Genomic DNA, 27,695 nt, shown 5'->3' on the forward strand with positions numbered 1-27,695 from the left:
TACACAAAAGCCAAACACAACCCTTCTTCTGAAGAGCATTTGGAAAATAATTTAAAAACAGAAAAATACAATTATTGCAGTATACTACAATCTTATTGTTACATGATGCAATAGCACCATCTCGATGTACAGATTTCAGTGCAATTCTTTCAGACGTACCCTCACCACAGGGAACATGAGCTTTGTCTCAGAGTATAAGGGATCGGACGCTGTAGTTGTCATTTCAGATGTTCATCGCTAGTGGGATTCTTCACATTACACACTGATATATGTACAAGTTACTGCATTACAAATCATGTTGAGTCCAATAGAGAGCAAGTAGTCATATGAGAACATAAACAGTATCAGTAATTATGAAACAGTCCATCTCTGAAAGTTAGATTACATAAGTGAAGCAGATCTCTAGAACAATATGAATTCTTCCTCCTCTCCTAATTTGATTCTGCTTATATTAATTAGCCATTATGTGTCTCTTTGGCTGCCAAAATGAGCAAAAACTGTGACAATAACATTTTTATGTGGAAAACAAATAAACTCCAGTGGTTTCTCAGACTTCTCAGGCTGTTAATCCACCCCAAGTTGGAGTATAAGCCAATGTCAAGAGAAAGTCTCTTTAACTCTACAGCCTGTCTCAAAATTTCAGGGAAAACGTTAAAAAAAAAAAAACAATCCCACATAAACCAGAAAAAAACGTTAGTGTCAATATTGTACCCGACACAGGCTGCACCACTTTGTGGCTACAACTTGCTGCACTGTGTAGGCCAGTAAAATGGTGGTTTAATTGACAAGATTCCTGTCTCTCTGCCTGCATGTTGTTGCAAAGATTTCATCTGAAACCTTAAACCAAGGCAGTTCAGGTTGAGTCTTTCTTCCAGTGACTGGGTGCTGTGAATATACTAGTTCATTTCCATCATTACTCAGGAGCCATGGTTAGGTGGGTGCTGGAGGTCCTGCCCTGAGAAGATCGGGTGTAGAAGTGGGTGGAGCTGGAGAGCTGCTGCTGCAGCAGCTTGGGAGGGCCGGGGTGTGAAAAGTGTGGGGTAGAGGGCTGTATGAGGGACATGGTGAAGAGCTAATGGGGTGTGGTGAAGTGCAGAAGCAGGGATAATATGTATAGGCTGACCAGAGAGGAAGGCTGTCGGGTGGGCAGGAATCAGCCCAGCGTGTCCAAGAGAGTGTCCCAGAGAATGACCGAGGGAGGGGCCCAAAGGAGACAGTGAAATGGGGGTAAGGTGGTGCTGGGGAATGTGATGTACCTGGGCCAGCTGGGCATGTGCAGGATGTGGGTGGTGGGGATGTGCTGGGTGGATGCCCATTGCTGCAGCGGTGGCTGCATGGTGCTGCAGAATGGCGTGTTGCACTGTGGTGATTGATGTGCCGGAAGCTACCGACACAGTTGGCTGCTGAATGTGGATCTGCTGCAGGGCTGGTGGAGGAGGTACTGGGGCTAAGTTGGCAGCTGCTGCAGCAGCGGCTGCGGCCGCAGCAGCTGATGGAAATGTCTTGACTTGCTTGGCCAGTAGCTGCTGCTGAATGTGCTGTTGTGCAGCCTGTTGCAGCTTACTGTATTTCTCCATCTCCTCTGGTGTGAATGTAATAGGCTGACTTTCCAAAGGAGCCAGCCCATCCTCCTCTGCCTCCATGCCATCCTCCTCCAGATTGGGTGGGGGGTAACCAGGGTAAGCATGCATTGGAGGCTGCTGCTGCTGCATTTCAGGCATGAGTGACTCCATCATGGGGTTCTGGGAAGGCTCCTGACCCGATTCTCCTTGGTACTGGGGCATCATCATGGAGGGCTCCTGTTCAAACAATGGTCGGGGTTCTTGGTGCACCTGCTCTTCTGCAGTGGGGTGCTGCGTCTCTTCTTGAATCACTGTGCTCTGTGGGGCCTCCTCAACCTTCTGGATTGGTGGAGCTGGAGGTGGTGGTGGTGGAGGGAACTCCCTTATGGGTTCTACCAGGATAACCTCTCCATCAGCTTCAGAGCCTTTCCCTACCCCTGATTTTTCTCCCTCATCAGGTCTGGTTAGGGGTATCACTGGTTTCTTCCCTACCTGCAGTTTACCAAAAAGTGGCAGCATGGCTTTGTTTCCCAGGGTTGGTGGTAGTTTGGGACCAAAATATCCCTGTGGTGGATCCTTAATCTTAATTCCAGATTTTGTTCCTGTGGTAGAATCATCAGAGCTTTTTTTAGACTGAACCTTCTCCAGCAGCTGGCGTGCGGTGAGGGTGTTTTTCTGTTCCCCTGCATCTCGAGACCCCCCTGGCCTCAAGGCCAGAGAGCTGGACGAATGGGTGTTGCGGTTAAGGCCTCGCGATGAAGATGAACGTGGAGACTGGGAGCGGTAGATGCGAGAGCGGTTGAAGTCTCTGCGATGTGTGTCACTGTCCCCTCTCCCCCTGGCACCTCGTCTGTGAGGGGAACCTTTGTTTGAACTGGATGACCGACTCGCAGAACTGTGGCTACGACTGTAGCTTCGTCTCCAGGATCTTGCACTGGTGCTGCGACTCCAACTGCTGGAGCTTCTTGAGCTGCTCCGATGATGCCGCCGGTGCCTTTTCCTGCGGCTGTAGCTGCGTGAACGTGAGCGAGAATCTTCTGAGGAAGAAGAGGAGTACTGATGTCTCCTGGATCGCCTTCGTCCCCGGCTGCCCCTCCGCTCATATTCAGAGTCTGATGAGCGTTTGGAGTGCCTTCGTCTGCGAGCTTCTGTGCTGTAGTCACTGTAGCTGTCAGAGTAGCTGTGGCTACGGTGGCTGTAGGCACTACTTCCCGCTGAGGAGCGCTCAGAGCTGCTGGAATAAGAGCGACTACGGGAGGTTTGGCCTCGATGGCGCCGACGGCTGCTGCCCCGTCTATCCCCCCGCCTTGATGAGCGGCTGCAGGACCGACCAGATTCTTCACTATGGTGGCGCCGCTGTTCCCGCGGGCTTGACCTGTGATGACGTGAGCGCTGTGTATTAGAGCCCCCTTCTTCTTCACTCTCACTGCTGGGAGGTCTACCAGGTCCAGGACTTTTTTGGGCTGAGGTGGAGCAGGAGGCACTTTGAGAGGCACTGGAGTCAGTCTTTTGTCTCTTGGTGCCACTGTGCTCCTCTGAGGAGTTGGCCTTGTCTGTACTTTTTCCGGTTCCTCCGTCCTCCACTCCAGACTTGGAAGGCACTTCCTTAGCAGCACGTTTCCTCTTCCCCAGTTCTGCTCCTGTATTTCCTGCCGCTCCTCCTCCTCCAGTTGTCAGCTGAACAGAAGAGGCAACAGCTTTATCTTCTGACTTTGGTTTAGCTTTTTCCTTTTCATCACCTGTTGCCTCGTCTTGGTCAGGAGCCTTGTTTTTGCTCTTCTTCCGTTTATGTTTTTTCTTCTTTTTGGGCTTTTCTTGTATTTCCTCAGTTTCTCCTTCTGCATCTTCTGCTGCTCCTTTTTCTTTTCCTTTGCGTTTTGAGTGCTTTGCAGACTTCTTATGCTTCTTCTTTTTCTTTTTTTTCTTTGCACTACTGCTGCCAGTTGTGGGCTTTTGCTCATCACCTTCCGACTGGCCAGGCTCTCCCTTCATTATCGGCTTGTCTTTGTCAGTGCTGGTTCCAGGTTTGGCAGCCGTATCTACTTCAGCTGGTGAAGCTGCTACCTCTTGTCCCTTGTCATCAAACTCTTCACCAGGCTTTGGGGACTTTGCCAATTTCCCGCCACGGACTCCTTTGTTACGGGACAGCTTGAAGTCAAAGTAGAGGGGATTACAGCTGTAAGACAGGGAGGGCTGAGCTTTTGTAAATTCAAGGAGTTCAGAGGGCCATTGCAGGGTAGTACTCTCATCTTTGCTCAGGACTGGAAAGAAGGGACCAGAGGGGATTTTCGGACCGGTGTTTGATTCCACAGTATCTTGTGTGCATTCTGCATTCTGAGTAGGTGAAATGGGTACAGTGGAAGTTGTGTCTGTTGCACATGAAGATGCTTCCTCCTCTGTCTTCACTTTAGGTGATGGAGCAGTTGGCTCTGGATCAGCAGTTGAAGCGACATTATCTTTTTCTTTTTCAGTTTTACACTCTGCATCATTTGTCTCTGTCTGTTCAGAACTTTCTTCAGCCTGTTTCTCCTCCTGTACCTCTTCCTCGTCTTCGTCGTCTTTGCTCTGACACTGTTCAGTGGCTTTCATGAACAGCAAAAACTGGAAGTGAGGCTTTACCCGACAGTGAGCAGGAGGAACATAGTGGTAGTACTGAGGCTCCTGTCCAGCATATCCTTCCTCCTTTTTCATCATCATCTTGAGTTTGTTGAGAGTAGAAGCTAAGGAGCCTCCATCATCAGGCTGCTGCACCTCTTCTGTCCCTGCCACACCACACCCTTCTGCTACTTCACCTCCTCCAGATGCTTCCTTAGGGCTATCTGTGCTGCAGCCAGATGTCTCATCTTGTCCAACAGCCTTTTCTCCTTCCTGGCCCTCCTCTTCCTCCATAGCCTCCTCACCGTGATCAGCAAACACGGCAGCTGCTGTCTCTAGCTTCACCGGAGCTTTCTTGGCGAATGAGAAGGATACACTGACTTTAGATGCACTGCTCGGGGTTGGAGATGAGGAGGTGTTCTTCCCCAGAGAGAAGCTGATAGTTGGGCCAGGCTTTGGGGACGCCTGACCAGTTTTTTCTGGTAGCGATCCTTCCAGGGCACCGTCTGTCAAGCCAAGGCTCTCAGGCATCATGCTGTCACCATCCTCTGCTTTCTCTCCATCCACGGCCACTGTGGTTGTTTTAAACATGGGTCCACTTCCAGGAGTCCTGAAACATAACACGGAAGTATAAGATTCACTTCTGTCAATATTTTGGAAAACATTTCTTCCAGACAAGACTGAGAGTGAATTGTTTGAATTTCAAATCTCTACTTTAGTTTTACCATGTGGGCTTTGCCACACATTCCTCAATGATGATATGAAACACAGCAGACTTCAGACCGTGGCATCGATATATGTGACGGTTGCATCCAGCAGAGGGCACTCCAGGAATAAAATCTTACCGGTCTTGTTGTTTCCTCTGCTCAGCCAGTTCGTGCAATCGGCGCAGCATCTTTTCCTGCTTCTTTCCGTCTTTCCGTGAACGAGACGACACATTACGAGCAAACTCTCTCTGTTTCAGCTCTTTAAGCCTCTGTACAACACAAAAGGAAAACAAAAAGAAACAAAGCTAATCGGTCTGTGTTTAATTATAACTCCTATGTTGTACAATCACAAAATATCTGCATGAAGAGTACAAGACTTGATAATTGGCAGTACCTGCTTATGAGCATGGTCATAAGAGTTAATGTGGTTGTCAAACTCCTGGTGCTTAGTGTACTGTTTGTCACAAAGCTCACAGTAGAAATTGGCTCTCAGGTCTTCCAGAGCCTTGGCAATGGCTTTCTCCTTTTCCATCTGGTCCTATTTTAAGTGAGGCATGAAAGACATAATGAGTAGATGCAAAGGATTAAAGAGTACAGGGGGAAATAACACTACAGTACCTTCTAGTTACCCTCCACTTTTAAGTTCTAAGTTAAGTACAGCACCCCTTCTGGTTACAGAACTGGCAAAAATCCTCACAAGGACAAGAGCTGAAGGATCTCACCTTGTATTTTTGCCGCAGTTCTTCTGTGTCCTCTTTTTCCACTTCAAGCACTCTCCTCTTTTCTGTGGCATCCTCTGCATAGTCCAGCTGAAAAGACAGACACAGCAGTTATAGTACTTGCAATGACAGTAGTCCAAACTCATCTTATATACCATTATATACCATTCACATCTGGTCTACAAAGGCAATGAACACGGCAAACTACAAAAAGTATTATTGGTCAGTGTGCGGTCTAATAATAATAATAATAATAATAATAATGGTGACCGGCTGTTGACTTCTAAAGATGCAATCAATCTTAGGAACATATCAACCAGGGCTCCAGACTAATTTTTCCATAGGGAGCACTAGTGCTACCAAGTTTACTGGTTGGTTTCACTGGTACATGATTTGGTCAGCGCATCTCTGCTTATTTTGCTTAGTAAAATCATCAACTATAGATCGTTTCTTCATTGGAACGCAGTAAACGCTAAGTGGATTGTTTCCAACACCAAGCAGGGAGAGAATGACTGAGCCAGTGAACAACATAAAGCGTTATTTTCAACCACAATGTCGACCACATTAGCTGTGGCCGGAGACCTAATGATCAACATGCACTTGCACAAATGCAACTGTGTTAAATTGAAACTTGCAAACTCTCAAAACAAGGTCAGATATGGCGCCATTTTGGTGACAGATGAATTATATTTTGACAAACTGTAAAGGTCAAACATTATTGAAAGCAAGAACAGAAATTCCTAACGTATAAGTGATGCAGACAGAAGATTTTAAGCATCTGCATCTTTACTGAGGTATCCAGCATTAGTGTATCAGGCTGCATTTTCTCTTTCTAGACAGCCTTTATACTTTTCATTAAACAGGAGCACTGAGGCCAGATACTGATGTTAGGTGATTCACCCAATGCTAACAGTCTGCGTTTAAATCCATCTCCAAGGTATTTAAAGGGGTCAGGGTCAGCACGTGGCAGTAAAAATCTTTAATGTGTTAGAAAATACACCACCTCTGCATGTATTGTGAATTGTGCACAGGATCGTTGTTATTCTCAAATAATTATTCATCACATAGACATTAATGCAGGATCTTTTTAGAACATGACTGTGTGTTGTAGTGTTAAGACTTTGGCCCTGTTGAGTTAAGCGACATATGCCATACAAGAATCTTTCTGCACTGACAAATTTGCATCTGACACAAGTCATTCATTTGGCAAGTGTTCTGTTGGCATCTGCTACTACGTATGTTTTTACTCCTCCATAGTACAATGTTGTGGAGCTTTGAATGATTCTCGCTGAAACTTGGTGTTTGGCACCATTAATGGTGCTTTTAGCCTTGTGTGGTTTTTGCTCCCAATAATCCGTCTAGAGGCCGTTTGGCCGTCAGCAGTGAGCATTGCAACAGAAGACAATCTATAAAAGATGTCACTTTGTGTTGCCAGCTGGCTCACAACATTGGGGCTAAACTGCTGTTTTTCCGACTTCTTTCCACTGAACTGTAACTGCACTCAAACCAGTATCAAAACAAGTTCAAAGCAAATTTGTCAAAACACCTTAAGCAATTGCTGTCGCTCTCAGTGCATTGGACCATGGAAAAACTACACACTTTTGCCTCTGCACATGCACATGGGACAAAATAAGCATCGTACCTCCATTTCCATGCGTCCCATCCCCATGACATCATATTTAAGGATAATGGGCACAGGGTCGGTGCGTCCTGAGGGAGAAGAGACAGAGAGAGGACAAGGTGAGTTTTTGAGGCTGGGGCTGGAGACCAACTCGGAGACAGCCTGCTTTTAGAGCATAGGGTGCTGGGGTTAGAGAATTTTGCCTTGAAGTGCAAAGAGACCAGAAAGCTACAGTGAACCAAACACCAGCTATTCTCACAGCTTACTGCAGCCACCAACTACTGACCAATTTAGCCTTCCTGCTACATTTGACCTGGCTGCTGGTTTGCACTTTGAATGAGTCAAATTAGCTGCACCTATTGTATTCCTGGTGGATTCAATGAAGACAAGGGCATCAGGGTTGTTCAGCAGTAAAAAAAAAGGTAAAGTACACTAGAAAAATAAATTTAAGCTTAAAGCCAGTCTGTTTCCATATCTTTTCAGTCTAACTGTGCCACCCACTACCCCTCCTCCATGCGTTCATTGCTGCAGTCCTGTTAAACCTGAATGCCAAGTTTATCAAGGACACTACAGCTCGAGGGACTGTGTGGCGTTTGTGCGTTGTGTGTGTGTGGGGAGTTGCAACAAGCCTGCGCAGCTGCTGCCACTGCTCACTGAGCACCACTGCGACATCCTCCATGAGGGGAACAAAGCCTCCTAATATTATCTTAGGCCTATTGCTTCATATCATGCTGAACTGTCTGCAGGCTTCCCGACCCTTGCAAGCCCCTTTCGCCGTCCTCAAGTCCAAATCTGTTCCCTTGTCCCAGGCCCCCTTCCTCATCATGATTGGAGCCGAAAGATTATTTCCCCCTGTCTGCGTAAGCTATGTTATGTAAGCTGTGAAAAGAGCTAGATCAGAAGGAAATTAACTGTAGAAAAATAAACAAACCAAAGACAACCAAAAAACAGAATGAAACATTAAAGATATAAAATATATAAAAATCAAAACTACTTTGGAGATTGACACAGAATTGCTTAATCCACTCATAATCAGCCAAACAAAGCAGAGAGAAAGAGTAAAATTAAAAAAAAAAAAAAAAAAGGACACAAGCACTGAACTACAGCAGAGTGACGTCACAGGCCAGGTATCGCCATGGTGACAGTGCAAGGGATGGGGGATACTTACCTGGTAAAACATGGGTATGAGTAGGAGGAGAAGGAAGGGGAGGACAGACAGACAGATAGATAGACAGGGGAAACTCAAAACAAAAGGCGTAAAAAGAATTTGGACTAGTCTGCTGCTCTTGATGCCAGCCAGATACAATAATCGATCTTACTGATAGTGATTATCAATTCAGTTTGGTTTCAGTTTTTTTTTCTGCCCACATATTCAAGCTAGGTTGTTTGCCACAAATCAATTTTCTATGTATACCATTGGGCATATGGAAAACCTACAGCACTGGACTTGTACAATTATAGGTTCATGGTTGCGATACCTGCGTCGAGTGGCTGCAGGTAGTTTAAATATTACAAATTTGAGTTCTATTTCGGGTTTTCTCTTATAGACTAACTACAGATAAACATATTTTCAATTAAAATGTCAAACTAATGCATTATAAGGTGATCGGCTTTGCTTAAAATCTGAATTTTTTACTATAAAAATGACAAAAGTGTCACATTCTTAACTTCCTGGGCAGAGGAAGGTAAGAGTATTATCTGATTTAAATATACGTTTCATTTCTGTGCTTTTTTGAGTAATTTAGTCATCACAGCCCAATGACATATTCTGAAATCATAGATGCATGGGCATTTTAACATACAACGGCCTGCCTGGACTCTCAGTCCCACTGCAGTGTCTGTCAGCTGGGCAGGCTCTTAACCGAGTACCTAACTCTGATTGCATGGTTGTGGAGGCCTTATTCAACTGAGGAAGTGAGAGGAAAGGACTGACTGTATGATAGAGATCACAAGACTACTGATAGTCTACTGGTAGACATGTGGGTTCATGCTTGTTGTCTAGCAGCGGCAGAGAAGTGAAACCAGAAACAAGGTTTGGTCTGTTAGTCAGCCACTGCAGTGGTCCATCTGAATGGAGTCACAAGCCAGGCCCAGAATTAAGGATTAATGAACAATTACAGTCATCCCAAACTATCACCAATCTTTAAACACAGTGACAATACTTCCACATTACCCATTCCAGTGGAAAAGAAAGGGACCAGACAAAAACAATGTGCATCTAAATCACAGGGTGTGAATCACAAGGTTTTAAAAAAAACTGAAAACAAACAAAATGACAATGTTCTAAGAGTAATACATATGCATGGTAATATACAAGCAGCAGAATGAGGACTAATACAGAGAGAATTGAAACCTATGTAGCATTGGTGCTCTGATGAGAGGAAAACAAAAAAAAAATGGGAAAAATTAAAACAAACAAAAAACAATTCAATTGGGGGATAAAATAACATTTACCACTAAGTTTACCATCAGCACAACATGGGCAGGATCAAATCGCTGTAAAAAAGAAACACCAATTGGTTAAGCAGGAAGATTGAGGCACATAGAGAAGGGAGGGTGGGGTTGGGAGTGTGGTTGTGGGGTTTAGGGGGGTTCATTACCAGAGGGGCTTCCGTGTGTCACCCCCCCACCCCCCTCATCCCTTCGTTCAGGGCTAGGTGCTTACAGGGATTTCCTCTCCCCACTCTCTCCCAGCCACTTGTCCCAGTCCCCAGGCCCCTAGCCTGGCATCATCTTGCTTTCTCAACCAGAATATGCCCCAAAGAACCAGACTACCACCCCTTACAAGTAGGCCTTTTCCACTACAGGAACATATGACCAGTAACTGAACTTGCAGCTGTCATTGCAGGATCTGCCATTGTTTCCACTGTCCTCTTCTGAAACTGGGACAGTTGGAGTTCAGGAAGCAAAGTTTTGGCACTCTTCAGGAAGTGGTACACTCTCAGGGAGGAGACGGGGCGTTCTTAGATCTTTTGCCTATCAATCATCAAATAAAAACTACAACCAACACAAATACATGGCAGAAGCCACCATATCACTCATGTATGCATCAACAAGAACTTTGTGAACTTTGCTTTATGAAGAAAAACGGAAAACATTTTGAGCATACAACAAAATGATTGTCTGTCCTGCTGTTGCCTTCCCAGTGGTAAAATAGAGTGGAAAAGCAAAGACCACCTTTTCCTGACAAGTTCTCATAAGGTTCAATTTATGGGAAGCTGCAGGTTACAGGTCATTAGATTCCTGTAGTGGAAAAGCAGCTTAAGTTGGCAAACTCCCATATCAGTAAAAAACCAGCAGCCCTTCAAATTTTGCCTTGGACAAGCAGACAAAAAATTAGAAACCCCATCAGATGAGTAGTTTTGGAGGAGCTGTAGCTGTGAGGGAATGATTAAAACCAGCCAAGTGTGATGGTTTATCAGCTCCAACAGGTGACAGTAAAAAGACGCTTATTGTTGCACAAAAGTTGTGATTCAAAAGTATACTTTGGCCTTTTTACCATGTGGTCAGATATCTAGTCTGAAATGATAGACACCTCTAGGGACGACCACCATTTTCCCCCTCTGCGCCTTTTGCCTCGCAGACGCTTGTCAGCCCAGTTAGCAAATCTCCCTGAGATTCTTTCGTTTCCTTGCTAGCCTACAGCCAGTAAGCTCGTTTTGGGATGTGCTTAACCCCATAACAAGTGAACACATGACACACATAAAATGTACCTGAGGGAAGAGCCAGCAAGGCTTTGAGCAGTGCTTAGAGTGGGGTCAGCATTGCTACGGAACAGCAAATTTTTACGAAATTACAATTAAAAATGAGAATCGTACAGCCATTTGTAGTATTGCATTCACCTTATCATGTGAGAGCAGTCGTTCACTATGCTACCTCCAACACTGCTTAAAGCCCCAGGTGAGTGACAGTTTGAGGCAGGCAGGAGTGCACCTCTGGGACAAACATGCTGTGCAGGAGGGGCAAAGAAACAGGGGGAGGATGGGAGCCTGTAACCATGGGGACTAAGACACTCGGGGTGTAGAAGGGTGGAGAGGCTTTCCCTGTAAGTCGACTCTATGGCCCGGTCAGTAGCAGACACGCGCACGTTTCAGTCCCACATAATGACCACACACATACACACAGGTTTGGAGGTAGAAACAGGCAAACAAGCAGAGGGGAGAAAACTTGTCTACTCTGCAAGCCATTCAAAGTCTGAGCCGTGGTTACAGCCAATCAGATTACCCGACAGCAGCCACGGAAACTCAAAGAGGAAACAAAAAAATCTAAAATACGTGGAGGTGATGATTCTAAGGGATGTGATGGAATCATGGCTTCCTAAATCTACCTTGATTTCAAATGGATCTTTGTTCTTAATTCAAATCGAAGCACTTTACTCATAAGCAGATTGAAATAAAGGTTTAGTGATTATGAAGCAAAGAGGAGGAAGCTGACAGAGGCCATTAGCCTATGATACACTGTAAAAGGGGTGTTACACTGAGGTCAACTGCAGAGTGGGAGAAAGAAAACACACCCACACACACACACACGCATACTGACATACAGAGGGGTTCCAACAAACCTTACCTAAAAAGGGGCAAAAGGGACAAAAGAAGAATAAGAACAAAGTCAATACAGTGAAAAACTTAAAAAAAGGGGACACAATGCTTTAACTTCAAATTTCAACAACCGTCTCTTCTGGCAAGGAGGACAGGAAAGGAGAGGAAGATTACGATGATTATCCAGCAGACTTCAATGAGATGCAATGGTGCAATTGTGTTGTGAGCCTACTCCTTAGTATATTGGCAAATTTGAACAGAGATAGTGGGCTCCAACACAGGGCCATTAATTCCTACACAACAACTGGACACAATTTGCCGCAGTCTCATCTGCCCACAAAGCAGGATGCTTACATAACCACATGAGTGGTGCCAGCGGCAAAAACAAGAGCACAGTCAGCCCCTGCAACTTCTTCTCTCCTCCACACAAAGCACACATCCTTATCACATCCAATAGATTGCTATTCAGCTGTTCAAGGCCAGATGGAAATAAACAACGATGGATACCAAATGCTAAGCTCTGACATTTTTGCTGTCGTAAGCTTCCATACACTTGTCAGTCTGCCCAGAATGAAGCAGCTTCCTGGTCTACTCTAGTCTCTGGGCATGGTTGGGCTGAGAATACCTATGAGACGACACAGGGAACCAAGGCCATATATGTGCATGAAAGAGAGGTGCTATGAGAGCAACAACAAAGCACAAGGGCCAGCCATCAGATGTAGGTGTCTGTGTAAGATCAGAGTTGAAAATAAAGAGATCCACACACCAAATACCTCCCGAAGAAAGATTGTTTTGACCGCAGTGTTTCAAGCGCAAGGTTCTTTTCTAGTCTTCTGATAAATACAGGGTGCTGCTTCTGAAAATAACAACAATCCATATGACTAACACATGTGACATGTCATATTGATCGCAAATTATCATTAGTAAAATAATAACTGTTGCCGGAAGATTCACAAATTCAACATTTGAAAGATCCCACACAGAGCACTGTTGAGAGCAAGCAAAGCAAAGATCAAGATGACTCACATCAATATCTGTCTAGAGGGCTTTTTCTACACTAAAGTGAATAAGCATAACATTTACTGTATGTCAACAGTTGAAGATTTACTCATTTGGTTGTTCTTCCTCCTCTACTTGTCAGCAAACAAAAACATTAGTATTATACTCAGTTTCTGGCAATGTTGGGACACTATCTGGCCACTCAGACCTTTTTTTTGTAGCCTAACAACAGTGCATATGTGAAAATGCCATTCGTAAAAACAAGGAACACATGACCTGACTGACGTCATTTCCATAATCTAACTATGCTGCCAACAAATCCAGTGAAGCAGCACTCATGTGAACACAGATACCTCTCTAGCTTTCAATTTATAGTGTGAATTTAAGCAACTCAATTACGTCACTAGCTCTGCACAAGCCCCTAAATGTTTATGTCTAGAGTTTGGGTGTGTGCTGGAGCCTCAGTTTTGCAGAATAAGTGGTGTTTCTCATTAAAATGCTAATATTGAGAACAGATGTGCTGCTGGGTGAGTAATGCACTTGAGCAAGAGTTGCAATTGAGCAACAAATAGAGATGAATAGGTCAGAAATGACTAAAATGGTATGGATCCAGAGAACAGAAAAGGAAATGGTGGAGGAGGTAGACAAGACTACATGTCAGGAATTATGTAGAAGAACAAGCTTTCATTCTTAACAGACTGCGAGGACTCACGGGCCTGCCAGTGATGACATCACTTAAAGACAATGCTATACATCATCCTTTTTGGGCAGAGTTGAGAGTTGGGTGAGGCTAAGAAGAAAGGCTCAAGAAAAGTGAGGAACATAGAGAAAATGAAGATACTGATGAGGACAGGAAAGCCAGTGAAGAGATAGGAAAGGGCTCAGTGGAAACACGCCAGGGCCCTGCACCACTGCCTCTGAGCCAATGAGCCTATAAGCACAGCAGGGTTGAGCTAATGAGGTGCTAGCGTCAGCCAAGACCAACCCACACACTCAGATATGTAAAGCCTTCTACCTCTTAGAGCAAGTCAATATCAACTGGGCCATTCCATTACAGAGAATGGTCTACATAGAGCAAACCTCTTTAATGCAGCTTTTAGTCTAAAGCTTTCTACCTCTTACAAAATTAATTCAATACACGGAGCATTTCAACTCAATGCACACAACAGTCCTCAATTTTACACGGATACAGAAGAATTCTGGTGTAAAATGGTGTTCGAGACTTTTAAGCTTGTCGATGCTACATAGGCATTTCGAAAACTAAAAAGGTTTAGAGCACAAAAAAACAACACTGTTATAAATTGGTTGTTGGGGCTGCACTACTGGGCTATCTTTTTAAAAGCACCAGTAAGACAATTTAATATGGTAATTAAAGTATAGTTATATTAATAGATAAATGTGTTTACAGGCCTAGCAGACCCAAAAACACTACTTAAGAGGTGCTCACAAACAGGATCATAAAGTTGTGGAAGGTTATCACAGTGGTAACTTAAGTAAATAGCAGAAATGCTGCATCCATGTTAGAAGGAGAGAGAAGCTAATTGTATGTGATTGTCCATCGCAGTCCATTGGCCAGATGATGCTATTTTGCACTGCAGCAAGAATCAAGCCACATTTAACTGTTGTTTTTGTTTCGCTGGAGAACCCTGTGTCGGACCACACAGACAGGGATGTATTTTTCCCCAAACAAAGCGGACGAAGATCTGAGCGCAATGTCAGACTGGTGCTGCAAGTCTTGATAAACCTTAGGGCACACTTTGAACATACCCTCAAATCCAGACAAGACCTGAGAACAGCTTGCAGATGAATTTGAGGCCATACATTCCAGCAAAGACACAGCCGTGTTTGATGTTGGCTGGTGGGTGTTTTTGAAGTCAATCATGTGCACACAACCGTGCGAAAAGAAAAACGAGTAAGTGCCCATTTCTGAACAACACCCAGCTCCTACAGCCAGGTTATAAACCCAAACATATGATCTGATCGGATTAAGTTTTCAATCAGCTATTCAAATTCTGAAAAAAGCATAATGACAACATGCCCTACAGACAACAAACTAGCAAATCAGCAAACCACATGTTTGCACCTACGTCTCTCCAAGATGGATGGCTAGAACAACTCAAAGTCCAAAGTCAACTTTAATCTGCATTGCTGTGAACTAAATGCATCAAAAGAAGCCAAGAAACTCTTCCCTTCCATCCCCCAACGCCCATGGTTCCTTTTCTCAGTCTTAATCCTTTACAAGGCCCCAGGAACATTTTCTTCACTCCTTAAGTTCGAGAGAGTACGAGAGTGACAAGAACAGCTTAAATGACATTTGTTTAAGTAATATTTCATTTTACCCAGCAACAGACACAAAGGAAGAGGTCAGAGAAAGGATGTGAAGAGAAAACAATATCTGCTCGTACAAAAAAAAAAAAGCAAGAAAAAAAAAAAGCAACCGGAAATGTGAGGGGAAAGAAAATGACAGAAGGTAGTGGCCCAGTACCACCAGCATACATGAGAGCATAGGTGTGCAGAAGAGTGTGTCCTTACCCTGCATGGTTTTGCCAAGGCCTTGCCCCAACTTCCAGCCATGTTTCTGAAGCAGCCGGTGCCCGATGTTATCCTAGCAGAGAGAACAGAGGAGAAAAAAACCAAAAATATTCCAATAATAAGAGGAGCTTTACCCCGTGGGCACGGGTGAGAACACAAACAAACAAAATAAAATAAAAACACTCAGATCACGCTATCATCATCAGCACAACCACCACCACCATCACCATTGTCATTATCGTCATCACCTACAGCGTGTAACAATCAGTGTCTTCCAGCACAAGGAGTGGTAAGGGCGGCTGAGGGGAAGGGAGGGGGGGATAAAGGGTGGGAAACTGAGAGGAAGGGTAGGATTTTCACTATGATGAATACATGAGGCTGTATGTAGCCTGTAAGCTACAAGATATCCTCCTACAGTAGGAGTGCAATTAAAAAAATAAAACATTTTTCAGGCAAAGAAATTGGGCATGAGCATTTCTCTTTTTTGGATGATAAAGATAACACATCAAGTCACATCCACTAACTGAGAAGTTAAGAGGAGGAGGAGTAAGGAGAGGGCAATATATGTATCACACGCATACATATATGAACCACTACAGAGCAAGATCTTAGTACACAAAGAAAAGTGACACAGAACAGGTATGGAAATCTAGCATTAACAAAACGAAGACCAGAAACTCCAAGCTTGCTGTGATTCCGTAACCATGACAAGGGGAGCACCATGAAACATAATGTAGCTGTCACAAATAATATAGCAAGAGAAAGAGACAGAAGTGGAGCTAGTGGGCCTTGGATTACCATTACAAGGCCCAGGGTGGACAGAATATGCACGTGTGAGGGGATATGTGGGTGTGCAGGTGAAGAGAGGGACACATTGTGTGCATGTAGCCCCATCAGATATACTAAAAATAGCTGCTGTGCATGTTTTTGGACACCTCCAGCATTTCTGGTATGTTGTCAATTGTCAGGTCTCAGTCATGTTTACACTTTTAAACAACTGTGAGACAAGAGTGTCTGCAGTAAGAATGTCCCTAATTTGATCATAGACAACATTGCTATTCAGAATTTACAAAAAAAAAAAATTTACAGACTAGATGGTCTTTTCTGATTAGTTTCCATAAATGTACTTACAATGAGTTCATCCTAGCAGACCCAAAAAAATGTGCAACTGCTTTGAGGCCATCTACTTTAAAGTATTTTTTTTCTGCTTTTCTTTTAATACCAATGATCGCTATGACAAACAGCACATGATGAACAATGTGGACAAGATCAGGCAATTGAGAACAAACCAAAGAGTCCAGAAAAGAGTGCAAGAACCTACACAACAGGAATTCCTAGTACACCGTGGGGCCAAATGTGCATGTCGGAGACCGTTATATCACTAGTATGGGTCAGCAAGAAAACAAAAACATTAAGTGAAATGCAAGACTGTCCCACCACTACACACTACAATACATCCTCAAGCACAAATAAACAGGAAACAATGAGATTTCTTAATAAGCAGTGTTTTTTCTGTTGTGATTATAACTATTCCAAGCTTGTCTAACATTCACCAGAGTGCTGCATTCTACCAAAAACATACAAACCAAACAAAAAGGATATTTATAATCACAAAGAGGTTGACATCAACTTTCACAAACAGAAAGTGAAGGGGGTTGGAACAAAACAGGAAAAAAAACCAGCATGCAGCTTTTTGTTAAAGTGTTTTAACAAAAAGGATCGTCGGTGTTAGTAGTGCACTGTGAATGGTACACATACAGAGGGGTGGGGCGGGCTGGGGGTGGAGGACGGGTTAACAAAACTCCAAGTGTGTTAGTATCAGGTGGATCAGGCACAGAGAGGAAGGTGATGGCTCAACAGGGCTCAATTAGTTCTCTTTGACAAAAGAGGAGGTCGGGATAAAGGGGCAGAACAGAGCAGGCTGAGCCATGATGAGGGTGAGTTTCTAGGGTGGTGGAGGTGAGTTGGGTGTGTATGGGTTAGTGCATGTGAAGGGGAGTGGAAGTCTCACACACACAGCACACACACTGCATCTCCGCCCACAAGGTCGCAACTGGTATACGTTTGGCTTAATCCTTGTTTCTTTTAAATCACAGTTTTTGGCATTGCAGAGCAAACTGTTGCTTTCCTTTGCCCTATTTCGCATTCTGCACATAACAAAATATGTCAGTTGTAAATATGGCAAATGTCACTTCAGCATCACGACTACTGGATTAAATATATTCAAATCATCTGGTTGACATTTGCCTCGAATACTCAAGAGAGAGGTTGAAGTTCTTCACTTCCTGTTTCTGTTGGGATCTGGACTATTCCCCCTCTATTACATGCATGTACGAGCTATGTTTACTCTGTTTGTTAAATCTTTTCCACAGTGGGATGAGATAAGACAGGAATCTGTGCTGGGCCTCAAATGGCAGAAAAACAACTGGAAACAACCTGCCTGAATCAACTCATAAATTGGGACACTGAAGACTACACTAGCAGATCCTGCAAATCACTATATGGCTTGTTCCTACCTCGCAGGTTCTTACTATATTATAAGATGCACAGAATTAGAGGCTGTGCGACCGGTAAAGTGCACTCCTTTTAGCCTAGTGTCTCCTGACTGCATTGTGTAGAGAAACACTGCAGAGTTTGCTGCAGTGAACGCCACTCCTGCCGCTGACATTGGGCCTGCTTCTGTCCTCTGCTGCAGTATTATGGTGCAACAGCATTCTACACACGAGCTTTATCGATTTGGGGAATTAGCTGATCTATGAGGCTTGAAGGAAGTGAGAAAACAAAATGTACCTTAAACAAGCTGCTGGGAAATTCACTTGCTTTGAGTCTACCCGATTCCTAGTAGCTGATTTGTTTATTATGCAAGTCAAAGGACCAAGGGCGACATAGTGAAATGCAAACCTCTGCAACCTCAGAGCATTTTAGCCTGACCTTGAATTAAAAACCTTCCCACTTCCCTTTGTATTTTATCAACATTTTTATTAGAGATTTAAAACAAACTAAACCCAGGAAAGGCAAGTTGGATGAGGCAACAGTTGCAACTGTAAAGGTCAGGTCAGAATTGTCTCAGCACAGGTTAGAAGGCGGAGATGAGGTGTCGACTGAGTGTTGAACAACAGATGAGTGCACCAAAAGAATAGACAGACAGACGGATGAAAGCAACGACGGCGAGTCCAACAGCAGTGCAAGTGGAGTGAAGGCATTTCCATACGAACCTGGCTTTAAAATACTGGGCTGTCAAAAAAACAGTCACACGTGACACAACGTAAGAAACCGGCCAAACGCTTTCAACTGCAATTCTGCTAGCTTCTCTAGTTCTTAAAAATACAAATGTCTCTTTGCTTTTAAATAAACATAATACTGTATACAAACAGAAAAGGTAGGCATTTCAATAAATCCACCAACTGACTGTTAATACAGGAGAAAGAAAAAATAGAAAATGTTATCCAAACAAAAGAGATCTACAGCAGGGGGTGTTTTTAAAAGTGTGCAATGTGCTGTCACTGGCACAGTGCATGGCAAAAGATACGGGTAAGGGCAGTGATATGCAGGGGACCCCACCTAGAGACCACCTAGAGAAGTTTTACTGTTTCAGTCTACACAGCCATTTTTATGGGACAGAGCATGTGTATGTGTTTGAGAGTCCCTGTCTGGGAATGTAAAATTGCTCTAGCTCAGATTACTAGAGAGGATGTAACATACAACAGGCAAACATATCCCCCGAGCGTCTCTACATAAACTTAACAAAACCACATATTTTGTCATTTTTCTCAGACAACAGATCAGAAATATTTCATGTTTGAGAAATTAAAGGCTGAGACAGACACATTGGGGTTCTAGCTTGCAAAATGTGAGCTGCTTGTGGTGGACAGCTTTGCTTTCTGCTGCTCCTCAGAAGTTTTAGCAGCTCCCTTGTGTTTGGTGCATGTGTGACTAAAAGAAAACTGCCTAGGTGTACCGAGAAGCAAATGACAAAAACATATGGCCCTTTGGGCCATGAATGGATGCAAGTGTAGAGGTGTCAGATCAATGTGAAGGATTTAAAGATTTCATTAAGAAAGTGACGGGGAAAATCACACAAAAGCAGAGATTAATTAGTGAAATTTTAAAAATAATAATTTAAAAATACATACTTACCTCAAAATTCTGAAGCCCCATTTCAAGGACTGGAATTTTAGCAAAGCGTAGTTAAGTGAGGTGATCAGACTGTTTGTTGTCTTGTTATGTTTTTCCAGTAGTTGTTTTGTTTTACGTCTAGTCTTACTACACTGCTAACATAAAAACCGAAATCACTTGGAGGGTCTCAGCAATGACCTTGACCATCATTCATTCTGTTCACAAGGTTAAATCTGGTGCTAAATGTAAAGCCTGTGATGATGTAAAAAAAAAACAAGAAAAAAAAACACAGGGCTGGGTTTGACCTTTTCCTTGTGGTTGTCTTACCACCCGATAGGTGAGAAAAGTTTAACAGTTCACAGAGAGAAACAGCTGTGCCAAATACTGTAGGACTGTAATGCAAAGGCTAACAGCTGATACAATAATACATAAAAAGTCCTGGGAGGCCTCAGAAAATGTGTTATAGATAATTATTGGCATAAAAAAACATAAATAGTCTTCCTGAGACCTGTATAAACCTGTATATGTGCATTTCTTAGATTTCTGGTGCGTATGTGTGGTTTCTGTGGCTCTGAGGCTGCCCACTGCATATCGCTCTGGCACTGGGTCAGGTAAGAGGAGGGAGGAGGATGGTGGGTTTAAAGGACTGGGAGGGGTAAGAGACGTGGGAGGAATGAGTCTGGGAGAAAAATTGTAGTGGTGATTAGGACAGAGTGTTGTGAGGAAATAGTACTGAATGCTACCAAGTTAACACATGCAATGCAAAAACAGTGTTAGAGAGAAATAGAAAAAAGACCAAAGGGGAAAGACAGGAAGAGAAAAAAGATCCCAATAAAGTACCACAGACCTCTAGCTGCCTATAGATCACACACAATAAGTGGCAAGGGAGGGGCACCGAGAAGCTGGGCTGAAGCATTCACCAACAGTTCTAAGATGTAACACTTGTGGACAACTGCCACAAATCCCACCGCTTCAGAGGTTTGTACTTGAGGCAGGGATTGATCTTTGAACCTAATGGCATACTTTCACATTTCAGATACCTATTAAGATGTACTGTTAGCCATATCTGGTGGCATATTATGAGACTTAGAGCGTGAAGATAACATTCCTCCTCTTCTAATGGCCTTTTGAAGTTACAGGGTGACTTTTTACGTTTAAACTGGAATCATACCATTTTTGTTTTTATTATGAACCTCTGATGCCACAACCCTTCTAAAATCCACTAAAATTCAAGTCTTTAGGATGATCAGCTTTAATAGATAACAAATCATTGTGTTTGCGGAGAAAAAATTACCTTCTTTTAAAGCTCGTATTTGCCAAAAAGACTATTTTGAGAATTCTGATTAATGACTACGTGACAGCTGACGGCACTTCTGTTGTGGCCGTTTTTCCACAGTTTTGTAAAGAACTGTGTGATGCTGCAGCGCGGCCCTCAGCTCTCCTCCACTAATAATAGCGCAGGAGCAAAAGAGCCACTCAAGCCAGGTGAGCAGGCCACCTCTCTCCTATGCTTTTCTCCCTCTCCACCACCCACACACAGTGGAAATTTGTCGGTGTGTCTGTGAGAAAATACAGTACACCTTGACCAGAACAGAAAATTTTCATCTTATTGGTTTTCTAAATTCTTGCTATAATATAAAAAAAGACATCATCAAGTTACAAATACAATCATATTTCTAATAAATAAGGCATGTGTAATTGTCTTAAATTACATTTTTCTCCCTGAAGCTGCATCCAGACTAAAATCCATCAGGATATAAGCTTCATAACATCCTTGTAACCTACACCCCTTTTAATTAAAAAAAAATGCAGGCAGACTACTATAAAAGTGTGATACATGTTGAGGCTTATCTAATTTTGTCCTCTGGAAAAACTTGTTAATTGCTGTATTATTTTGAATGTTTCAATTTTTTAAAAAATATTTCCCTCACACTTATTCATTAAAATCTAATTTACATGCAATTAGCCATTTGAACTGTTAAGCATATTTTTAACTAAAAAAAACATGCCTTTAATTTTCCTAGTAATCATTCAGTTAGCTATCATTAAGTTGCTATGCATAAATGTTGCAGGTGCGCCACCATTTTGCTCTCTACCTGGCGGCTCATCCTGTCGGACTGGTTCACACACAGCACATTCATTATGTGGAGGAGAGGCGACCTGACACTGTGGAGGTTCGAGGAGTTTGGGCCTGCTCACCACAGTGCTTCAGAGACAGAAGAGGGGGATGGAGAGAGTGGGAAAGACAGAAAGAAGAGAGCTGCCTGCGCTATTATCGATGTGCCTCTTCAGCGAAAAATGCAGTCCCAGTTGCACAAGCACCATGCCAGCACAGAATGACAGAGGGTACTGTACACCGAATCACTGTGTAGTAGGGAGGGAGCGAGAGAGAAGAAGAGATAGAGAGAGAGAGAAAAGATGTAAAGTGTGACAGTGGTGAAACAGAGAGCGAGAGAGAGAGAGAGAGAGAGAGAGAGAGAGAGAGAGAGAGAGAGAGAGAGAGAGAAAGATAGTCAGAGAAGCGTTACAAGGACCCTAAAGATAGGAGTAAGAAAGCAGAGCGTGCAAATACAAACCGGGTCATTGCTGCTTAGCTAATAGGGGCCAATTCGCTGCAGGAGAGAAATGTCGAACACCCCAAGTTGTGTACAATAAGATAACTGTCCTATAGACACAAACACTATACACTAACACAGAAATTCTAAAGCTACATAGACACACACTCACTCAAACACAAATGTAACCATTCACACCATCTAATGTGCGCACTCTTGTTCGCTAAATGGGGTGGAATAAGCACTGCCTGCTTTTCATAAACAGATAAGTTTGAGTATTGTAAAATAATCGCATACACAAATGTAAACTCTACATAATCTGGCCATTTCAAAATCCATATCTGCTCTGCAACATGGATTTAATCAGCTTGGGTGTACACACATAACAGGGCGATATTTATAACTACACAAATCCATAGAATTCTTAGATCAAAGAGTAGTTAAATGAGTGAGTCTCCAATGGATCATAGAAATGTAACAAAACTGTACAGCTCTGTGTGGGAGCCTTACTCAAAGAAGCTGCACTCAGTATCCAGAGTAAAATCAGGTCATTACAAAGTATGGATATCTCATTTGAAAGAGTTTGAAATTAATGAAAAGCTACAGCATTTAGATAACAGCCATTAATGACAGTGCTTCGTCCACTCCATGCTTTCAGAGTCATCTCTTCTCATAATGCTAAGATGACTAACAATGACTAATGAGAGACTGATACAAAAATATAACGTTTATCTGTAAGCTCTACATAAAAACAGGGAAAATCTAGCATATAAATAATCATTTTAACTGTCACACTGGAAATGGAGTAGGCAGAGGACATGGGAAGTGGGAGGGACTTAAAGGGGTATTAATGGACATGAGACAAGTGACTCTACAGATTAGGTGGCAACTGTGTTCAAGAAAACACTGGATGCATCTACATGGACAGTATGAATGGAGTAAAAAGGTGTGGTTCTTATTCCTCCCTGGACCAATCATATCCACTCTCACAGCTGGTCCAATGGTGCGGGATGATGGATGCAGCCTTACCGATTCGATGGGCTTGTCCAGGGACGCCTGCTCCAGCTCCAACTGGCCCTCTTCATACTGGTCAAAGTGATTCCCACCCTGAGGGAGACACAAATAGAGCTTTATTTAAGAACTATGTCAGGGAGCAGTGCTGCTATTAATTTCCTGATTAGGATGTCATAGACGACTAATGATAAACAGAACATCTTTCGATTTCTGGACAACTGACTGAAAAAACACAAGCAGTTCGAAGACATCTGGGACAATGTAATAACGATTCTTCAGAGACCAAATTATTAATCTGTGAATTCAGAAAATAACAGGCAGTTTGATGTATCATAAAGATAATCATTAGCTGCTTCTCTAATTGACAGTAATAACAGGAAGAGATTCTGACTAAGAATTCAGCCGCAGACACAAAAATCATTTTAAAACAGGACAATCATTGCCTTTATGTTCATGTCCGTGTTATCAAAACAGTGAGTCTTCACCATGCAGGGAGGCGTACCTACTGCCTGTCATTTGCACTGAATAACAGTCAATCACACTAAATGAATAGCAGGACAAAATGAGTTTATATTTTCCAGAGAACAAGATACATTAATCAAGACAGAGGTCAGTCTCTCAAGTGATTCTGGATTCACTGAGCTTTTGTTGACCAACATACGTGTTGGAGATATGTGTTTTTTCATGCCATATGTTCTCCTAAATTATCACGTCACTACATTTAATTCTAAATTTCAAATAAAACATACATTACATAATGAAATATATCCAGAATATACTGCATAATAAATATTATTGTAATATAAAAGGACCTTCAGTTTAGTATAAGTTAGATTTCGCTTTCACAGCAAATGCTTTAGTTTATTCTTAGCCATGACTAAAAATGAATTCAGGGTTGATTACATTCTCTTTATTTCTTGGAAAATGTATTGCAGAAGTGACAGTGGAGAAATGCTTGCTATATTTGCTGTAATATTTGCTGTGTGACTCTAAAGCATAGCTTTACGTACACAAATTGGGCATGTATATTGAAGTCCATGCCCTGGGTTGGACAGAGAGTGAGTAATGGGCTTTCTACCCCAACCAAAGGAGTGATTTTATAGAGCAGTCTGTGCTCTGAGACAGATGGCTTCCTCTCTTTAGCGGCAGAGGAGAGACGAAGGTCATGTTTGTGAGTCAGTTTTCTCCTGACCTCCACACAAGCAGAAAACTGAAAGGTTCCAAAAATATAACATGGTATTATATTATTTACTAGCCACTTGCAGCTACAAGCAATAGCCTGTGCGGACAGCTATATCCAAATTCACCAGAGAAACCCCACAAAACTCAGTGGTATTTTTCCTCATTGTCATGTGTGCTGAAGGTATTGAACATGTACAGTACAACCTTCATTTTGCCTTTTTGTCATTGAAAGCTTCTTGTATTGGAACGGAAGTGAAAATATTCTTCAGGTTACAGCATTTTCTGATTACTCTGCAGAACTGTGAGGCAAACACTGCTGTAAAAAGTCAATGCTAATGTAGCTAAGCCATGCAATGAGCTTTCACCACCACATTGTCTAGGGAATCTGGTTTTGCAGAGATAAGCAATTGTTCAAATCAGCCCACCAAAATGAGGTGATTTGATGCTACACTGGCAGTCATTAATTCAAATGAAACAGGACCCTGCATCAGCATGAGTGAAGCCAGGGATTATGAGAAGGAGAGATGCTGGGGAAGAGAAAGGATTTATTTATGAACAAATCGATGGCTCCCTGCTCTTCCCCCTATTCTCTTCCTCTCCTGACTTTGTGCTCAGACCACTTAATGTGCTATCAGCACTGCCTCTACTCACCACAGTGACTTCTTATTTTCGCTGTCGTTTGCTTCCTCCTCATCCTGACTCTATTACACAAACATCACAGCAATGTTTCATAGAAGGATGTTAGCTCTGATGTGCATTACAAAAGTAAATTGCCAATTTTGTTACATCAAAGAAGCAGATGTTCCATCCTACACTACATTAGGAAATGAGAGGGCTACTGCTGGCCATCTTTGCAGGTGTTCATGAATTGCCTTGTACTTTTCTGTAACACAAAACTACTTGAACGATAAAGCGCCAACAACAATGTAAATCAATACAGCGGACAATGTTGTTTGGCTGGTTGTACTGTAGATATTAGGTAGACCATCTGTGGGTGTTTCCTGCGCTATGTTGCTTGGCAGCAAGCTTTAATCCATGGACTCAGTGAGAAACTTTCTGAATACTGAGCATATGAATGCCTTCACAGCAGATCTCACACACAGAGCTCCACTGTGCTGAGCCAGAGCTCCCTCAACAGACTCATTCAGACCACACAGCAATTCACCTCTGACTGACAAAATAGCAGAAGACTGAGTTCCACACTGGTCGCATAGGAAAAAAACAAACAATTTCGCCAATACGCATGATTAAAGTTGTAATGTGCTTCATTGCATGTCATATAATTTGACTATTTTGCCACAACATTAACTCCTGCAAACAGTTGATTCCTTACAAAAACATATGGCTGCACATTGAAGCAAAGTTTGATACTATTCTCTACAATAACAAACAACCCAATATTTGATAAGCCAAAAACTCTGTGTTCAAACTTTTTGTATTGTTTTAAGAATGTGCATTGATGGCAAGATAAAACGTAAATAACAGAGGCCCAAAGAGTAAAGGCAGCATTTCCCATTGAGTATGTATTTAATACTGATCTAAACTCTTTATCTAACCAAGCCTAAATATTGCTGTCAATGCAGCAATTCTCCTTTCCCTCCACAAAACACTGGGGGGAAAAAGGACACAAGGTCACAGAGACAACACACAGATGCAATGTAAACATTTTGCTTAGCAAACATGCTTGTCATCTTCATATTTAGATTAATATCCATGTTTATACAGTACAACATCACAACTTTTCCAATTGGCTGATGTGATGTTTGAAAAGATGCATCAGAGAAACTATGCTTTGAAGTTGTTTAAAAATCACACAACAACACCACTAATGTAATCCCAAAACTCTTGACCTAGATGCAAGAGGTTGATTATATTTGATAAACCCACTTGAAACTACTGCAGACACTTTGCTGTAATTACAAACGGGAGAACTCTGAAGCATGATTTTGTGTCAGCAAACGACATCTTACATTTAAATTACAATATTACCATTGATCAACAGATTACAATTACAAGTATGGATGATAAAACTGGTATTTCAGTTGTACTGAAACACCAATAATAACAGTGTTATTACTGTTATAAAAGCATGTAATAACACAATAGTAACTGGTTAGGTGGCTTTTAAGTATTGATGGATGCAAAGTGTGACTGACGCTGGGCAAAGCATGGAGAGTATAATGTTACTGGAGGGATTTGAAAGGAAATACCGGTGATAAATATAAGCGTGTTTATGGTGAGAGAAAAAAATACACCCACTAACAAACGAGAAACAAGTTAATTTTGTAGTTCAGTGAGTAATGTTGTGTTTGTCTTTTACTGGGTGCGGTCATAGATCACAGATAGGGAAGACTAACAGTCAGGAGCAGATTGTGAAATTCAGCAACTCAGCTCTAGCAGAAATGCATAGACATAAAGAACCTGAAGAGTCACAAAGGTAATGTTATTAATAGGGAGTGTAGGTAAATAATTAAAATAATTTATGAATGACCTCAAGCTGAAGCAAAATATAAAGTCTCCTTAATGATATCTTCGTGTGCAGCCTCATATAAAGTACGTTTTATTACAGAAACAAACAACATCCGGATGAAATAAATCATCGTGTCACTGTCACAACAACAAAAACAACAACTAAAAGGTGCTACATGTGAAAAAAGGAAGAACACATTGTTTCCAGTCTGCTGAGCGTTAGGAGCGAATCACAATATGATTGAGCAAGACATGTATAAAATTTCTCCTAAACCAACCAAACTTGTACTTTGAGCGGCTTCGAGGAGATTTTGGAGTCTATTTCATGCATTGTAAGAGAGCCAGCTGTTACTAGGTTAATATGGACATGCTAACTAGCCGCTACACTTGCGTTTCGGTTGTCAAAATGATACAGCCATTTCTGGCTATTAGCGCTAAAGCTGCCTAATGTGCGTACAAGCTAGCTATGTGCTAGCCAGCTAGCCATCGTTAGCATATGTCGATAAATAACCAATACTCAAGGTCACTACACTAACGAGCTGGTTTCACTTCAGTATATACTCTGCCGTTGCACAGTTCGGAGGGTTAAAGTGGTTGGAAAAGGGCTTATATTGAAGGTGATAAACCCTAACAAGAGTCAAATATAGCACGCAGCTAAACAGTGAGACGTAGGGGAAGTTAAAATGAGAACAGCCGCAGTGCACTAGCATCGTTCACTAGCGCTTAGCTTTGCTAGCTTGCAGTGCTAGCAACTGAAATGCACGATGCTGTTTGTACTGTGTCTTTAGTGTCTGCGGCATTTAAAGCCGCATTCGTGTACTCAAACACCTCGACATATCAAAATATGTGCAAATGCTCGGTCGTTTGACATGCATTACCTGGAAATCACGCTCTTCGTTGAACCTAGAAAATCTGTCGGCCATTTTCTGAACACAGCAGCAGCTTCTCGACTCGCTCCGTCTGTGTCCGACAGAAGCGCACTGTGGTGAGGATGTGCGCTTCGCAAACGATTAGTCTGCGGTGAATTTACATTTCACTGCCCCTATCCATCAAGACATTACGCTGCCACACATGGGGATTTAGTTG

The 27,695-nt window shown here is 42.6% G+C and overlaps 1 protein-coding gene across 5 annotated transcripts; it reads right to left on the reverse strand.

Annotated features, from left to right (window-relative positions):
• Positions 1 to 23: 23 nt before the first annotated feature.
• On the reverse strand, positions 24 to 27,630 carry gpatch8 (G patch domain containing 8). 5 transcript variants are annotated; one of them, XM_051941477.1, is made up of 11 exons: positions 27,488 to 27,534; positions 22,974 to 23,051; positions 21,966 to 22,001; positions 18,489 to 18,507; positions 15,274 to 15,346; positions 9,659 to 9,700; positions 7,226 to 7,293; positions 5,587 to 5,673; positions 5,259 to 5,402; positions 5,003 to 5,133; positions 24 to 4,767 (listed from the first exon to the last, which is right to left on the reverse strand). In XM_051941477.1, the coding sequence occupies exons 7-11, from the start codon at positions 7,250 to 7,252 to the stop codon at positions 918 to 920; spliced, it is 4,239 nt and encodes a 1,412-aa protein (XP_051797437.1). In that variant the 5' UTR covers positions 7,253 to 7,293; positions 9,659 to 9,700; positions 15,274 to 15,346; positions 18,489 to 18,507; positions 21,966 to 22,001; positions 22,974 to 23,051; positions 27,488 to 27,534; the 3' UTR covers positions 24 to 917. The 5 variants fall into 5 exon arrangements, with proteins under 5 accessions (XP_051797437.1, XP_051797435.1, XP_022060339.2 ...); XM_051941475.1 differs by lacking the exon at positions 9,659 to 9,700; XM_022204647.2 differs by lacking the exons at positions 9,659 to 9,700; positions 18,489 to 18,507; positions 21,966 to 22,001 and having other exon boundaries at positions 27,488 to 27,630.
• Between the last annotated feature and the right edge of the window lie 65 nt (positions 27,631 to 27,695).

The sequence above is a fragment of the Acanthochromis polyacanthus genome, chromosome 21 (genome assembly GCF_021347895.1).
Source record: "Acanthochromis polyacanthus isolate Apoly-LR-REF ecotype Palm Island chromosome 21, KAUST_Apoly_ChrSc, whole genome shotgun sequence".
NCBI classification, from domain to species: Eukaryota; Metazoa; Chordata; class Actinopteri; family Pomacentridae; genus Acanthochromis; species Acanthochromis polyacanthus.

Bases quoted from the DNA above. Each gene is read 5' to 3' on its own strand.
- gpatch8 (XM_022204647.2), bottom strand. From the start codon at position 27,532: ATGGCCGACAGATTTTCTAGGTTCAACGAAGAGCGTGATTTCCAG. The intron at 23,052-27,487 runs GTAATGCATGTC...TGTCTCCCTCAG, and splicing joins ACGAAGAGCGTGATTTCCAG to GGTGGGAATCACTTTGACCA. The intron at 7,294-15,273 runs GTAAGGACACAC...CTTCTCCCTCAG, and splicing joins CCTTGGCAAAACCATGCAGG to GACGCACCGACCCTGTGCCC.